At 44.2% G+C, this 16,543-nt stretch overlaps 1 protein-coding gene across 1 annotated transcript; it reads left to right on the forward strand.

Annotated features, from left to right (window-relative positions):
* Positions 1-17: 17 nt before the first annotated feature.
* LOC139573449 (B-cell receptor CD22-like) lies at positions 18-8,190 on the forward strand. Its single transcript, XM_071396903.1, has 9 exons — positions 18-1,086; positions 1,171-1,401; positions 5,231-5,500; positions 5,647-5,907; positions 6,295-6,576; positions 6,680-6,767; positions 6,853-6,898; positions 7,133-7,497; positions 7,612-8,190. Exons 1-9 carry the CDS (start codon positions 969-971, stop codon positions 7,676-7,678), a joined length of 1,728 nt encoding a protein of 575 aa, XP_071253004.1. The 5' UTR covers positions 18-968; the 3' UTR covers positions 7,679-8,190.
* Positions 8,191-16,543: the final 8,353 nt, after the last annotated feature.

Here is a 16,543-nt window from a genome sequence, read left to right on the forward strand (position 1 = left end):
CAGAGACAGCTGTCATTCATTGTTTCTGATTGGGAGCCATATTTAAGGCAGCCATAGGCAGTAGGCTATTGTGGGTAATTGTCTATGTGTAGTGTTTAGTGTCAGCACTATTTGTTTGTATAGCTTCACGTTCGTTTGTCTTCATTAAAGAAGATGTATTTCTCTCACGCTGCACCTTGGTCCACTCTTCCTCAAAGTTACGACAATTGTGACACCTTTCTGTTTTCTAATGACATTCAATTCAGCATGGAAATAACGCACAAGTTTACGTTTGTTCCACCTGAACGAGTCTGACCACAAGTCAGGGACCACTATGGTGACACACCAAATGCGCTTGAAGAATTATTTTTGCCTCTGCTAATGCCTTTTAAAGGGAAAGTAATTCAAATGTAGTCAGATTATGTTACTGAGTTTGGGTAGTCCAAAGGTTATGTCACTGATAACATTTTGGGACAGGTAACTAGTAACTGTACCGGATTCTATTTAGAAAGTAACCTACCCAACCATGTCAAATTATAAACCTCAAAGGGAAGGAAAATCTTATCTGAGATTACAGAGCAACTCACTCTTCTAATGAACAAAATACAGAAGTGACTGATTAACATATCTGAAGGTAGGCCACACACAGGAATGCTCTATTTTCCTAAACCTTTAAATGGCAAATTGGCACTGTATCTATCAGTGTTGTAGATAAATGTGACAACATTAACTCTTTTTTTGTTTTGTTGTTTTTTAAAGGTGATTGTGAGAGTAATTGGGAGGTGACTTTCAACGATACAGCTCCATGTGCCTTAAAAGGGTCATCAGTGGTGTTTGGATGCAGTTATGACTACCCCTCAGACCAGACTATAACAAATACCTTCTGGAAGTTCCAGACTCAAAATTATGATACAAATTTCTTTGAGGCCCAGCAATACGGACAACGTGTAGAATACCTTGGAAATAATAAACACAACTGCACCTTGAGAATGAATAACCTAAATAGTAGTGATGCAAATTCCTATCTCTTCAGATTTAAGACAGTTAATAAGTATGGCAAACTGAATGCATGGAGCAGTACAACATCAGTTTCACTAACTCTGACAGGTAATTTTGATACCGGAAGTAAAGCCCACTCTCATGACTCTACAAAACATTTTCAGTAATGATTGTTTTTCTCCTCTCTACAAGGGCTGAAAGCTGAAGTAAACCCTGCCACTGTGAGAGAGGGAGAGAAGGTGACACTAACATGTAGCACAACCTGTACACTGAGTAACCATCCAACTTTTGTCTGGTTCAGGGATGGACAATCAGTATCAAAAACAGAGTTTCAGGCAAATAGTGAGGATTCTGGTAGATACCGATGTGCTGTTCAAGGTCAAGATCTTCTCTCGTCTGCTCCAGTGTCTCTTGATGTCCAATGTGAGTTAATACCTGATCTAATTAACATGAGCACATTATATCATTGTATGCATTTTAGAATAAGGCTGTAACATAACATATGGAAAAAGTCAAGGTGTAACGGCTGTCGTCGGGAGAAGGAGAAGACCAAGGTGCAGCGAGGTAAGTATTCATAATCCTTTTAATAAATACGAATACTAGAACGAAAACAACAAAACGACAAACGAACAGTTCTGCAAGGTGCAAATACACAAAACAGAGTGGCGCCTCTTGAGTGGCGCCTCTGGAGCGGAGACCCTTACCGCCGACCCCGGACTGGGGACCCTCGCAGCGGGCCCCGAACAGGAGGGCGACTCTGGCTGCCCCGAACAGGAGGGCGACTCTGGCTGCCCCGAACAGGAGGGCGACTCTGGCTGCTCCGGACAGGAGGGCGACTCTGGCTGCTCCGGACAGGAGGGAGACTCTGGCTGCTCCGGACAGGAGGGAGACTCTGGCTGCTCCGGACAGGAGGGAGACTCTGGCTGCTCCGGACAGGAGGGAGACTCTGGCTGCTCCGGACAGGAGGGAGACTCTGGCTGCTCCGGACAGGAGGGAGACTCTGGCTGCTCCGGACAGGAGGGAGACTCTGGCTGCTCCGGACAGGAGGGCATGACACAAGGGGTCTGAGTACTTTCCGAATGCACTGTACATTCAAAGCTCTGCACCAAGGATGCCTCTGAATGGTGTTCATTTAATTGCATTATATTCCTAAGAAAGCTAAAAGACAAGGTTTATTTCTGATAAAATAATAGGATGCATTTTGAAAGACGTATGTACAGTTGAAGTCGGAAGTTTACATACACCTTAACCAAACTCAGTTTTTCACAATTCTTGACATTTAATCCTAGAAAAAATTCCCTGTCTTAGGTCAGTTAGGATCACCACTTTATATTAAGAATGTGAAATGTCAGAATAATAGTAGAGAGAATGATTTATTTCAGCTTTTATTTCTTTCATCACATTCCCAATGGGTCAGAAGTTTACATACACTCAATTAGTATTTGGTAGCATTGCCTTTAAATTGTTTAACTTGGGTCAAACGTTTCGGGTAGCTTTCCACAAGCTTCCCACAATAAGATGGGTGAATTTTGGCCCATTCCTCCTGACAGAGCTGATGTAACTGAGTCAGGTTTGTAGGCCTCCTTGCTCTCACACGCTTTTTTAGTTCTGCCCACAAATTTTCTCGAGAATTGAGGTCAGGGATTTGTGATGGCCACTCCAATACCTTGACTTTGTTGTCCTTAAGCCATTTTGCCACAACTTTAGAAGTATGCTTGGGGTCATTGTCCATTTGGAAGATCCATTTGCAACTAAGCTTTACCTTCCTGACTGATGTCTTGAGATGTTGCTTCAATACATCCACATAATTTTCCGGCCTCATGATGCCATCTATTTTGTGAAGGGCACCAGTCCCTCCTGCAGCAAAGCACCCCCACAGCATGATGCTGCCACCCCCGTGCTTCACGGTTGGGATGGTGTTCTTCGGCTGGCAAGCTTCCCCCTTTTTCCTCCAAACATAACGATGGTCATTATGGCCAAACAGTTCCATTTTTGTTTCATCAGACCAGAGGGCATTTCTCCAAAAAGTATGATTTTTGTCCACATGTGCAGTTGCAAACCGTAGTCTGGCTTTATTATGGCGGTTTTGGAGCAGTGGCTTCTTCCTTGCTAAGCGGCCTTTCAGGTTATGTTGATATATGACCCGTTTTACTGTGGATATAGATACTTTTGTGCCTGTTTCCTGCAGCGTCTTCACAAGGTCCTTTGCTCTTGTTCTGGGATTGATTTGCACTTTCCGCACCAAAGTACGCTCATCTCTAGGAGACAGAACGCGTCTCCTTCTTGAGCGGTATGACGGCTGCGTAGTCCCATGGTGTTAATACTTGCATACTATTGTTTGTACAGATGAATGTGGTACCTTCAGGCATTTGGAAATTGCTCCCAAGGATGAACCAGACTTGTGGAGGTCTACAATCTTTTTTCTGAGGTCTTGCCTGATTTCTTTTGATTTTCCCATTATGTCAAGCAAAGAGGCACTGAGTTTGAAGGTAGGCCTTGAAATAAATCCACAGTTACACCTCCAATTGACTCAAATAATGTCATATAGCCTATCAGAAGCTTCTAAAGCCATGACATCTGTTTAAAGGCACAGTCAACTTAGTGTATGTAAACTTCTGAGCCACTGGAATTGTGATACAGTGAATTATAAATGAAATAATCTGTCTGTAAACAATTGTTGGGAAAATTACTTGTGTCATGCACAAGTAGATGTCCTAACCGACTTGCCAAAACTATAGTTTGTTAAAACCTCTTAGCGCGCAATTTCGACAACATCTGGTGAAATCGGAGTGCGCCAAATTCAAAGTACAAAATCGTAATATTAAACATTCATGAAAATACAAGTGTCATACATGATTCTTTAGCTTAGAATCTTGGTAATCGAACCGCGCTGTTCGATTTACACTAGGCTTTACAGCGAAAGCATAGCGCCCCACAACAACATATGTTTTCAGCCAGCACAGGAGTCACAAAATCATTAATAGCGATAAAATAAAGCACTTACCTTTGAAGATCTTCCCCTGTTTGCAATCCCAAGGGTCCCAGCTACACAATGAATGGTCACTTTGTTCGATAAAGTCCTTCTTTATATCCCCAAAAGTCTGTTTAGTAGGCGTCATTGAGTTCAGTGATCCACCCGTTCAACATGCAGACAAAGAAGTCCCAAAGTTACTGGTAAAGTTTGTCCAAACAAGTCAAACGACGTTTCTAATTAATCCACAGGTATTCTAATATCTAAATAAATGATAATATTTCATATGGAGACTAGTATGTTCAATAGGGAAGGAAAATAACGAAGAGCGCGCCCTCATTCAAGCGCACAAAGAGACTACTTTTGCCTTACCTCTCCCCATGGATAAACAACTATTACTCATTGGTTTTTCAAAAAACAAGCCTGAAACCATGTATAAAGACTGTTGACATCTAGTGGAAGCCATAGGAACTGCAATCTGGGAGGCGGAAGTCATAGTTTTCAATAGCTTCACATTTGAAGTTGATGGGATCTCAACAAAAAAGATTCTGGTTGGATTTGCCTCGGGTTTTTGCCTGCCATATCAGTTCTGTTATACTCACGGACATTATTTTAACAGTTTTAGAAACTTCTGGATGTTTTTTCATCCAATTCTACCAATTAGGTGCATATCCTAGCTTCTGGGCCTGAGTAACAGGCAGTTTACTTTGGGCTCGTCAGACAGGCGGAAATTCAGGATATTTCCCCCGACCCTAGAAAGGTTAACAAGAAATTTGTGGAGTGGTTGAAAAACGAGTTTTAATGACTCCAACCTAAGTGCAGGTAAACTTCTGACTTCAACTGTAGATAGCATAATGTTTTCACATACAACATCCCTTGATCTTTTGGTGTGAATGTCAATGTGCTTGATAACAAATTTGCCGTGATGCAAGGCAATGTCTATTTCCTGACCGTGGCTGTGTGTTTGCATTGTGATTACTTGAAGAGGATGTTGAGCAGTTTGAGGATGCTGTTCATGTTGATGTGTTATTTGCTCTCACCATAACCTAATGATGGCTACTAACGAAATGCAAAACTGTTCTGAGAACGTTAATAAATATATTCTGACCCATTATATTTACTGGAACCACTATAAGGGATGAAAGTTCAGTCTATTGGTTTTGTGAAGTGCACAGACAACCAAATGTGTGGTGAGAAGTACTGTAGTAGTGTTGTGGTTCGATACAGAGAAATATGTTCAACATCATATAAACACTTGTAACCTTACTCCCTCTCCTACAGATGCTCCAAAGAATGTCACATTGTCAGTCAGTCCATCTGGAGATGTTACTAAGGGTAACTCAGTCACTCTCACCTGTAGCTGCAGTGCAAACCCCCATGTGTTGGCCTACATCCTGTATAAGGAGAGTGGGCAGTCCCTTGCAACTCTGACACCATCGCAGAGTCACACCATTCGTAGCATCAAGCTCACAGACAGTGGAGGGTACTACTGCCAGGCACAAAATGAAGTCAGTAATGTCAAGTCTAATGTAACTTCACTCAACGTTCAGTGTGAGTATTCACGGTTTAATTGACCATCAACACTAATGAACTGAATAACTGTAGGCCAACATGAGTTACTTTGTGTGGTCAGTAGGCTATTTTAAAGAACAGGACCACTCTTCAACTAATGTACTTGAGCTTGTTGTAACTTTCAGACCCTCCTGAGGACACCTCTGTGTCAGTCAGTCCCTCTGGTCCAGTGGTAGAGGGCATCTTTGTGAATCTGACCTGTAGCAGCCATGCTAACTCAGCAGTGAGCTACACCTGGTACAGAGTCAATGGGAGCAGCCCTATCCAGTCAGGGACTCAGTTGATACTTGAGAAGGTTTCTCCTGCTAACTCAGGGAGGTATTACTGTGAGGCAAGGAACAAACATGGAGCCCTCAACTCATCACTCCTGTTTCTTGATGTTCTGTGTAAGTTAACTGTACATGCTATGTGAGGATGTCAGTTTTATGTGCAAAGTTGTGTTTGCTTTCTTTATAGGGAAGCAGGTTGTTAAAACTGTGTTGTTGCAGTATCTTGGAGTGTAATATCCAAGATATTGCAACAGTTTTTCACTACAATGTAAGCATAACAGGTCTACAGAGTTGGGGTAAATCACAATTAAATTCCTTTCAGTTGAATTGGACATGGAATGTATCCATAGGAAAGCAATGCAATCTCAGTCTCACCTGGCATGAATGTAGATGAACTTGACACCAACCCTGTTGGCCAGGACTGTTTGTGTTTGGATTCATCGTTACTAAATATTGAGCAGATATCAAAAGTTAAATTGTTCAATTTTTTTCTGCTTACTTTAGATCCCCCAAGGAACACCTTGGTATCAGTCAGTCTCTCTGTCCCACTGTTAGAGGGAAGTTCTGTGAACCTGACCTGCAGCAGTCATGCCAACCCAGCAGTGGAGAACTACACCTGGTTTAGGAAGGTTGGAACAGACACCTCACAGACAGGTTCAGGAGAGGTGTTGAGATTGACCTCTCTAAACTCCTCTGACAGTGGACAGTACTTCTGTGAGGCCAGGAACAGAGAAGGGGCTCACAAGTCTACTGTGGTGTCTCTGACCATACAGGGTGCCAATCATAGTGAGTGTAGAGGGAAATGTCCTGTTCTCCTGAATCATTATGTTCTAAATGGGAATTCCCTTGAATGTATTTTTTCATGTACTGTACCCTGCGTCATTTTCAGCTACAAAGACTGTCCAAATGTCAGTTTACATTGGTTCCGCGGCCGCAGTTTTCATGGTGATCATACTTCTTGTGTTCTTATGGATGTGGTAAGTCTAGAAACATCATAAAGCAGAGTATGATGGCCTTGTGGTACCTATTTGTCCCACCAAAGAAATGTGGTTTCTTTGACAGGAAGATCCCGTTCAAATTATGTCAAAGGACTGCTGTGGACAAAGAGGTGAGTGGAACTCAGCATATACACTCTAATTCACAATACCAATAGCATGTCAGTGCAATAGTGTTATATGAAGTTTTGAACGCAGTAAGTGTTCATGGTATTTGAACAACATTCAAGAACAAGCTTCCATTCTTCCCCAGTAACATGATACTTAGTTTAACCAATAGACGAAGGTATGTTGAGGAGTCAAAATATCAAACATTTTGTCTTTTTTTGGCTGATTCCAACCTTTAGTACTATCAAGACCCAGTCTTATCCAGTAGAAGGACCAGTAATGACCCAGCATCACAGGAAACTAGAACGGAGGAACAGGAAAATGCCCTCTATGCCAACGTTCAACTGCCTCCCTCTCACACCCACCACCAAGACAGTTCTCTGTACTCTGTGGTCGAGCCACCAGCTCTGCAGAACCCTCCTGACCCTCATTACGCTACCTTTGACTTCCAGCAGTTCCAAAGCTCCATTGACGGGGCCCAACTCTCCAGACCCCATGGTGGAGATGATGTTGTATACTCCACAGTGAAAGCCATAAAGGCCAATGTGACAGACAACCTCCAGTACGCCAGCATCCCGTTCCCCCTCCCCAGTCCTACTGCCAGGTAAGAGTGCACTCACTATCAGTTCAGTCCTTTTCCATATAACCTATTTCTGGAAGTCTGTTTATTTGAAATGTTTGAATATACTCATATAAAAACTCTATTTGCTTTTTGCAGGCTGGAAGAAAGTTTAGAGGTGGACCATTCTGTTATCTACTCCACTATTGCCAAACCTGAAGCCTGAACATTTCCTTACATATTGGTGAATAAACTAAGCAGCATTGGAACACATGTTAAGATATGTAAAGTATGGAATTAATAAGTAGTTATGGAAATAGATGTATATGTGTTGTACTGTACTTGTAATGTGTGTGCCTCACGTGTGATGATGAGCTTCCATTGCTTGTGCATGCTTCTGTCTTGATAATTGAATGATCAACCCTGACATTTTATTGGCTGACTGTTTCTTTTTTTGTTTGAGGTGCAACCACCCAGGGGAAGGTGCTTGTAAGAGGGAAGTGGCCATGTGACTGGTTTAGTTTATAAATATCTGACTAAGTTTGAGAGAATATTGTTTATTTATCTTGAATTGAAGTTGAATTAATATTTTGTTAGATCTTCCCTCGACTGCACCAGAACCTGTATTTTTGGTTGTTTAGTTTGTTTGTTTGATTAATTGTGTACTGTTATGACCTCCTTTTTGACCAGGCTGAGAAAGAGTCTCAGTAATTCAGTTTAATTCATAAACGTGTGAACTTGCAACCTGTTGTTGACTTCTTTATTTTGCCACTCAACCCAAACTTGAAGAACCTGTGTATAATATGTGATTGGCAGAGCTCGACCTGGGCTGGCGTGGTATGGCATTGTGACATATGTCATGGTTATGTTATACATACAGTATGTTGATTATTACATGGATTTGTTATGGTAAACTATGATGTTGTATAATTTTTATTTATTTGAAATACTGTGGATATTTACAAATATGAAAACTTACTTCTGGTTGTCCTTTCACTTTTAGTCATCCAATGTTCAACAACTCGTCATCATAAAGGAAGTAAATTACAGTAGGCCTAGTACAGTAAAATTACTTATTTAAAGGTAGAGAGCCAGAATGAGGTGTACATACAACTGAAGAGCTACAGATATTACTGTACATGTTGTGAAGAAAATGAGATGTAGGGCTGGATTCCATCCATATCGCCAAAGTTCAGTGGTATAGAGCGATTGAAATTGAAAGGCAATTTTCGATTGTTCCGACATACTGTATGCAGTGTTTGCAATAAATGCAGTCTCCACGAACGCAGAAACATTGCCTTTAAGTTTAAATCACGCTGTAACGGTGATAAACAGCACTACAGATTGAATTGAGACAGTAAAGCAGGAGCATTCCATGGAGGGCCTAATTCTTCTTCTTCTTCTAGGATACAATGGTGGTCCGCAAACTAACGTTAAAGGTGCGTGCTGCCACCTAATATGCTGGAGTGTGTGGTCGATCACGGTTTACAACATTAGCTCCACATTTCGAAATCCTCCTACCTAACTCAGTACTTCTGGGAAAATAAAAAAGAGCCCTGCTAACTTCTAATAGACTGTCCCCCATTCCCAAAATCACTTCCAAACCCACTCATCCCCGTCCACCCTCAATGACCCTACACTTCAATCTTTCCCTCTCTTCATCATACTTTACAACAATATAACAACACATGCTCCACCGTTTCATCGACCATACACTCCAGGCACCAACCATTCACATGCTTGCCAACCAGATGTAATGACTAGTTCAATGTATAATGTCATAGACGCAATCGAGCAAACACCACCTCTTCCTTCCTAATCTGACCTTTGAATCTTGGTCCAACGACCTTTCTTTGGAAGGCATATAAATGCCGTCCCTGGGATCAGAGACGCATCTCTTCAGACACACATCTATCAAAGTGGCTCTTATCTTACATTCGGCCTCACCTCTACATAGTGGAACATTGATATCAATTACATCTCGTTTTTAAGCTCATTTGGCTATCTGGTCTACTATTTCAATCCCTTCCGCACCCCAATGGGCTGGGACCCAGCATAATCTCGCTACTACACCCAGTCTTTCAATTCTCCATAATAACATGAATGCCTTCAATCGTAGGTAAATCGTATTAGATTTGCAAGATAAGAAACTATTCAATACACACATGGAATCTGAGCATACTATAATTCTGACAGGAGGGCCTAGTGTCTGCTGGTTTTGGTTTATCCTATCAATTAAGACCTAAACAACCAGGTGAGGAGTTCCTTACTAATCAGTCACCTTATTTCATCAATCATTTACTTGCCTAGTAAAATAAATAAATAAAATAAACAACATCTCCCAGCAGGGTTAATTCAGTTCCTTTTCAGTTCCTGCTAATTTAAGTGTCCCATTTTTATGGTCTTCCTATGTGTATTATTTTGGTAACGGCTGCTGGATTGTGGTCTCCGTAAGACTGTAACCTTGTTGACTTGATTGATTGAAATGGTTACTTGCATAGTGACGGTCTTTTGTTAAGATGTGTAGCTAGCCAGGGAAACAATGAACCATAATCCAAACTCATGACATTACTACCCTGCATGAATCTGTATGTAGCTAACCAACCAGGTTCAATGTTTGCTAGCTAACATTAGGCTATAACTAGCAAAGCAAATGGCTCTGAAATACGAATAATTTTACTACACAGATCATACACGTAACGTTAGCTAGTGAGCCAGTCAGCTAACGTTAGCTAGCTAGCTAACAATACACTTTAACTTGAAATGAAAATGACTTTGTGACAAAATTGGAAATGTGTAATATCTGAAAATGTAGCTAGCTAGACTATCTTACCCGTATACGTGGATGGACGCTACTCCCTCTCTGTCATGGATGCCATGGTTGCCCTTAATTTGAAGGTGTAATCCGGAGACAGGTGTTTTCTCCATCTCCTTATCTATCATGCTTTAATTCCACGGATTTCAAAACCCGGTCCTCCAGAAAGTGGAGAGCAACACTTCTGCAGTTCTACTACGCAATATATATATTTTTAAAGCCTTGTTAGACAGAATTACCTACTCATATTGACCAGCTCAAATAGACAGAAGTGAGCTGCATGGATGGCCAATCTGAACTCATCTCTCGGCATGTCCAGCCCACTCATTATCTCAGCCAATCATGGCTAGCTGGAAGGCTGCTGCCTTTTTCTGTGGCTAAACCAACTAGGCTTGTAATTTAACAATTGTATTCTTATTTACAGATGGCATACAAGTGTATTAAGGCACATTACACTTCACATGTTCCAGAAAGCATTTCTGCCCCCAAAAAAGTATGTTTTGATCAAAAAGAAACGTTCACTTTCAAATGGCTCTCCTGTGAAGTAGTGACGCAAGACATACGCCTAGTTTCCTAAAACAAGTCACATTTGTGCACAACATTTGAGAGAATAAGCTTTTTGTGCGTATGGAACGTTTCTTGGATCTTTTATTTCAGCTCATGAAACATGGGACCAACACTTCAGTATATCGCTGGGCCACCCCATCCTGCCCCTAGGAGTCCACGGCCCTGCAGCGCCTCAACCCAACACACCCCATTCAGCTTTAGGATCTTAGTGTAACATTCGTTATTTGTTTCAGGTGTGTTATGCCAAGGCCAGAGTGACAACCAACAGTACCACAGACCACCCAGGGGCAGGACTGAGAGCCCAGCAGCTAGGGATTGCCTAAATACAGTAGGTATCTCCCCTGACGTGGTACATTTTTTCAATATCGACTCCTTTTGTTGTACAGTATCCCATATAAGGCATTCAGACCTTATGAAAGTGTCACAGTATACCTGTAATCTTGGAATAATTTCTATCTAGTGATACATAACTTGACATTTCTTCCATCCATTGTGGGACGATAACCAAAGTAACAATTAATGGCAATGAATTTCTTAGGCGCTATAAATGCAAGGTTACACAGTTTCTTCTGACAACAAGATGTCCACCATTGTTCCGGTACCCAAGAAAGCAAAGGTAACTGACCGAAATGACCGAAATGACTATTGCCCCGTAGCACTCACTTCTGTCATCAAGAAGTGCTTTGAGAGGCTAGTTAAGGATCATGTCACCTTACCTGTCACCCTAGACCCACTTCAATTTGCTTACCGTCCCAATAGATCCACAGACGATGCAATCACCATCGCACTGTACACTGCCCTATCACATCTGGACAAGAGGAATACCTACGTGTTGACTTCCGGGTTGGAGCGAGTAGTCGCATTTCGCATTTCGCATTGCTCCACAGGTAGTATTAGTATTAGTATTACATATTAGTATTACATTTCATTTCCTTACAGTACAACGGTTTGATTTGTTTGATCCTAGCAATTTTTTTCTTAGCTAGCTACATAGCCGTCTTTGTATCAAAGATAATTGTGTAGTTTAGAGTAATTATCGAGGTTAGCTAGCCAGCTATTTTCGTCCTTCTAACGTAGTCAACACTGCTAGCTAGCCAGCTAGCCAACTCCTACCGAATAGCAGCACTGTAGAAACTATGACATTACAACGGAACGACTTGATTAGTGTAGTGTTAGCTAGCTACATAGTTGTCTTTGCTGTCTTTGTATCTAAAATAATTGTGTAGTTTAGAGTAATTATCGAGGTTAGCTAGCCAGCTATTTTCGTCCGCCTCGCCGCCGTTCTCCTACCTAGCCAACACTGCTAGCTAGCCAGCTAGCCAACTTCTACCGAATAGCAGCACTGTAGAAACTATAACATTACAACGGAACGACCTGATTAGTGTGGTGTTAGCTAGCTACATAGTTGTCTTTGCTGTCTTTGTATCCAAGATAATTGTGTAGTTTAGAGTAATTATCGAGGTTATCGAGGTTACCTAGCCAGTTATCGAGGTTACCTAGCCAGCTACACTTTCAAACAAAGTCAACAACGCAGCCACTGCTAGCTAGCCTACTTCACCAGCCAGCAGTACTGTATCATTTTAGTCAATAAGATTTTTTGCAACGTAAGCTTAACTTTCTGAACATTCGAGACGTGTAGTCCACTTGTCATTCCAATCTCCTTTGCATTAGCGTAGCCTCTTCTGTAGCCTGTCAACTATGTGTCTGTCTATCCCTCTTCTCTCCTCTCTGCACAGACCATACAAACGCTTCACACCGCGTGGCCGCTGCCACTCTAACCTGGTGGTCCCAGCGCGCACGACCCACGTGGAGTTCCAGGTCTCCGGCAGCCTCTGGAACTGCCGATCTGCGGCCAACAAGGCAGAGTTCATCTCAGCCTATGCTTCCCTCCAGTCCCTCGACTTCTTGGCACTGACGGAAACATGGATTACCACAGATAACACTGCTACTCCTACTGCTCTCTCCTCGTCTGCCCACGTGTTCTCGCACACCCCGAGAGCTTCTGGTCAGTGGGGTGGTGGCACTGGGATCCTCATCTCTCCCAAGTGGACATTCTCTCTTTCTCCCCTGACCCATCTGTCTATCGCCTCCTTTGAATTCCATGCTGTCACAGTTACCAGCCCTTTCAAGCTTAACATCCTTATCATTTATCGCCCTCCAGGTTCCCTTGGAGAGTTCATCAATGAGCTTGACGCCTTGATAAGTTCCTTTCCTGAGGATGGCTCACCTCTCACAGTTCTGGGTGACTTTAACCTCCCCACGTCTACCTTTGACTCATTCCTCTCTGCCTCCTTCTTTCCACTCCTCTCCTCTTTTGACCTCACCCTCTCACCTTCCCCCCCTACTCACAAGGCAGGCAATACGCTTGACCTCATCTTTACTATATGCTGTTCTTCCACTAATCTCATTGCAACTCCCCTCCAAGTCTCCGACCACTACCTTGTATCCTTTTCCCTCTCGCTCTCATCCAACACTTCCCACACTGCCAATCCTCAGATGGTATCGCGCCGTCCCAACCTTCGTTCTCTCTCCCCCGCTACTCTCTCCTCTTCCATCCTATCATCTCTTCCCTCTGCTCAAACCTTCTCCAACCTATCTCCTGATTCTGTCTCCTCAACCCTCCTCTCCTCCCTTTCTGCATCCTTTGACTCTCTATGTCCCCTATCCTCCAGGCCGGCTCGGTCCTCCCCTCCTGCTCCGTGGCTCGACGACTCATTGCGAGCTCACAGAACAGGGCTCCGGGCAGCCGAGCGGAAATGGAGGAAAACTCGCCTCCCTGCGGACCTGGCATCCTTTCACTCCCTCCTCTCTACATTCTCCTCTTCTGTCTCTGCTGCTAAAGCCACTTTCTACCACTCTAAATTCCAAGCATCTGCCTCTAACCCTAGGAAGCTCTTTGCCACCTTCTCCTCCCTCCTGAATCCTCCACCCCCCCCCCCCCCTCCTCCCTCTCTGAGGATGACTTCGTCAACCATTTTGAAAAGAAGATCGACGACATCCGATCCTCGTTTGCTAAGTCAAACGACACCGCTGGTTCTGCTCACACTGCCCTACCCTGTGCTTTGACCTCTTTCTCCCCTCTCTCTCCAGATGAAATCTCGCGTCTTGTGACGGCCGGCCGCCCAACAACCTGCCCGCTTGACCCTATCCCCTCCTCTCTTCTCCAGACCATTTCCGGAGACCTTCTCCCTTACCTCACCTCGCTCATCAACTCATCCTTGACCGCTGGCTACGTCCCTTCCGTCTTCAAGAGAGCGAGAGTTGCACCCCTTCTGAAAAAACCTACACTCGATCCCTCCGATGTCAACAACTACAGACCAGTATCCCTTCTTTCTTTTCTCTCCAAAACTCTTGAACGTGCCGTCCTTGGCCAGCTCTCCTGCGATCTCTCTCAGAATGACCTTCTTGATCCAAATCAGTCAGGTTTCAAGACTAGTCATTCAACTGAGACTGCTCTTCTCTGTGTCACGGAGGCGCTCCGCACTGCTAAAGCTAACTCTCTCTCCTCTGCTCTCATCCTTCTAGACCTATTGGCTGCCTTTGATACTGTGAACCATCAGATCCTCCTCTCCACCCTCTCCGAGTTGGGCATCTCCGGCGCGGCCCACGCTTGGATTGTGTCCTACCTGACAGGTCGCTCCTACCAGGTGGCGTGGCGAGAATCTGTCTCCGCACCACGTGCTCACACCACTGGTGTCCCCCAGGGCTCTGTTCTAGGCCCTCTCCTATTCTCGCTATACACCAAGTCACTTGGCTCTGTCATATCCTCACATGGTCTCTCCTATCATTGCTATGCAGACGACACACAATTAATCTTCTCCTTTCCCCCTTCTGATAACCAGGTGGCGAATCGCATCTCTGCATGTCTGGCAGACATATCAGTGTGGATGACGGATCATCACCTCAAGCTGAACCTCGGCAAGACGGAGCTGCTCTTCCTCCCAGGGAACGACTGCCCGTTCCATGATCTCGCCATCACGGTTGACAACTCCATTGTGTCCTCCTCCCAGAGTGCTAAGAACCTTGGCGTGATCCTGGACAACACCCTGTCGTTCTCAACTAACATCAAGGCGGTGACCCGTTCCTGTAGGTTCATGCTCTACAACATTCGCAGAGTACGACCCTGCCTCACACAGGAAGCGGCGCAGGTCCTAATCCAGGCACTTGTTATCTCCCGTCTGGATTACTGCAACTCGCTGTTGGCTGGGCTCCCTGCTTGTGCCATTAAACCCCTACAACTCATCCAGAACGCCGCAGCCCGTCTGGTGTTCAACCTTCCCAAGTTCTCTCACGTCACCCCGCTCCTCCGCTCTCTCCACTGGCTTCCAGTTGAAGCTCGCATCCGCGGCAAGACCATGGTGCTTGCCTACGGAGCTGTGAGGGGAACGGCACCTCCGTACCTTCAGGCTCTGATCAGGCCCTACACCCAAACAAGGGCACTGCGTTCATCCACCTCTGGCCTGCTCGCCTCCCTACCTCTGAGGAAGTACAGTTCCCGCTCAGCCCAGTCAAAACTGTTCGCTGCTCTGGCACCCCAATGGTGGAACAAACTCCCTCACGACACCAGGTCAGCGGAGTCAATCACCACCTTCCGGAGACACCTGAAACCCCACCTCTTTAAGGAATACCTAGGATAGGATAAAGTAATCCTTCTAACCCCCCCCCCCCCCCTTAAAAGAGTTAGATGCACTATTGTAAAGTGGTTGTTCCACTGGATATCATAAGGTGAATGCACCAATTTGTAAGTCGCTCTGGATAAGAGCGTCTGCTAAATGACTTAAATGTAAATGTACGTCAGAATGCTGTTCTTTGACTAGAGCTCAGCCTTCAACACAATTGTACCCTTCAAGCTCATCATTAAGCTCGGGACCCTGGGTCTGAGCCCCGCCCTGTGTAGCTGGGTCCTGGACTTCCTGACGGGCCGCCTCCAGGTGGGGAAGGTAGGAAACAAAACATCCACTTCGCTGATCCTCAACACAGGGGCCCCACAAGGGTGCGTGCTCAGCCCCCTCCTGTACTCCCTGTTCACCTCCAACTCAAAAATAAAGTTTGCAGATGACACAACAGTAGTAGGCCTGATTACCAACAATGACGAGACAGCCTAGAAGTAGGAGGTGAGGGCCCTGGCGGAGTGGTGCTAGGAAAATAACCTCTCCCTCAATATCAACAAAACGAAGGAGCTGATCGTGGACTTCAGGAAACAGCAAAGGGAGCACTCCCCTATCCACATTGACGGGAATGCTTACTTACTTACTGACTTTATTGTCCCCATGGGGAAATTTTGTTGCAGTGTCATGTACACATTTAAAGTACACATTTAAAGTGGCGTTTAAATACAAAACAAAATTGACAATACAACTTTCATAACAGTTACGTACCAATAAATAAGAAATAAAACATTTTAAAAAAAGAAAAGACTAGCCTGCTGGCCTTACGGAGTCGATGGGAACATTCGCCCAAGTTATTTAGGAGGGATATCATACCTGGCACAAATGATTGTCTCGTTCTGTTTTTCCTGCTGAGGGGTGCCCTATACCTGCGCCCAGAGGGGAGTAGTTCAAAGTCCAGGTACAGGGGGTGGCTTGGGTCTAAAATGATTTTGTGAGCCTTACGGAGGGCCCTGACCTTAAAGATCTCATCCAGGCCTGTCTGTTTGACTCCAAGTACCTTGCTTGCTGTGGTAATAATCCTTCTCAGCATATTTCTCTG

This window comes from Salvelinus alpinus, chromosome 4 (genome assembly GCF_045679555.1).
Source record: "Salvelinus alpinus chromosome 4, SLU_Salpinus.1, whole genome shotgun sequence".
NCBI lineage: Eukaryota > Metazoa > Chordata > Actinopteri > Salmoniformes > Salmonidae > Salvelinus > Salvelinus alpinus.

Bases quoted from the DNA above. Each gene is read 5' to 3' on its own strand.
- LOC139573449 (XM_071396903.1), top strand. From the start codon at position 969: ATGAATAACCTAAATAGTAGTGATGCAAATTCCTATCTCTTCAGATTT. The intron at 1,087-1,170 runs GTAATTTTGATA...CCTCTCTACAAG, and splicing joins AGTTTCACTAACTCTGACAG to GGCTGAAAGCTGAAGTAAAC. The intron at 7,498-7,611 runs GTAAGAGTGCAC...TGCTTTTTGCAG, and splicing joins CTCCCCAGTCCTACTGCCAG to GCTGGAAGAAAGTTTAGAGG.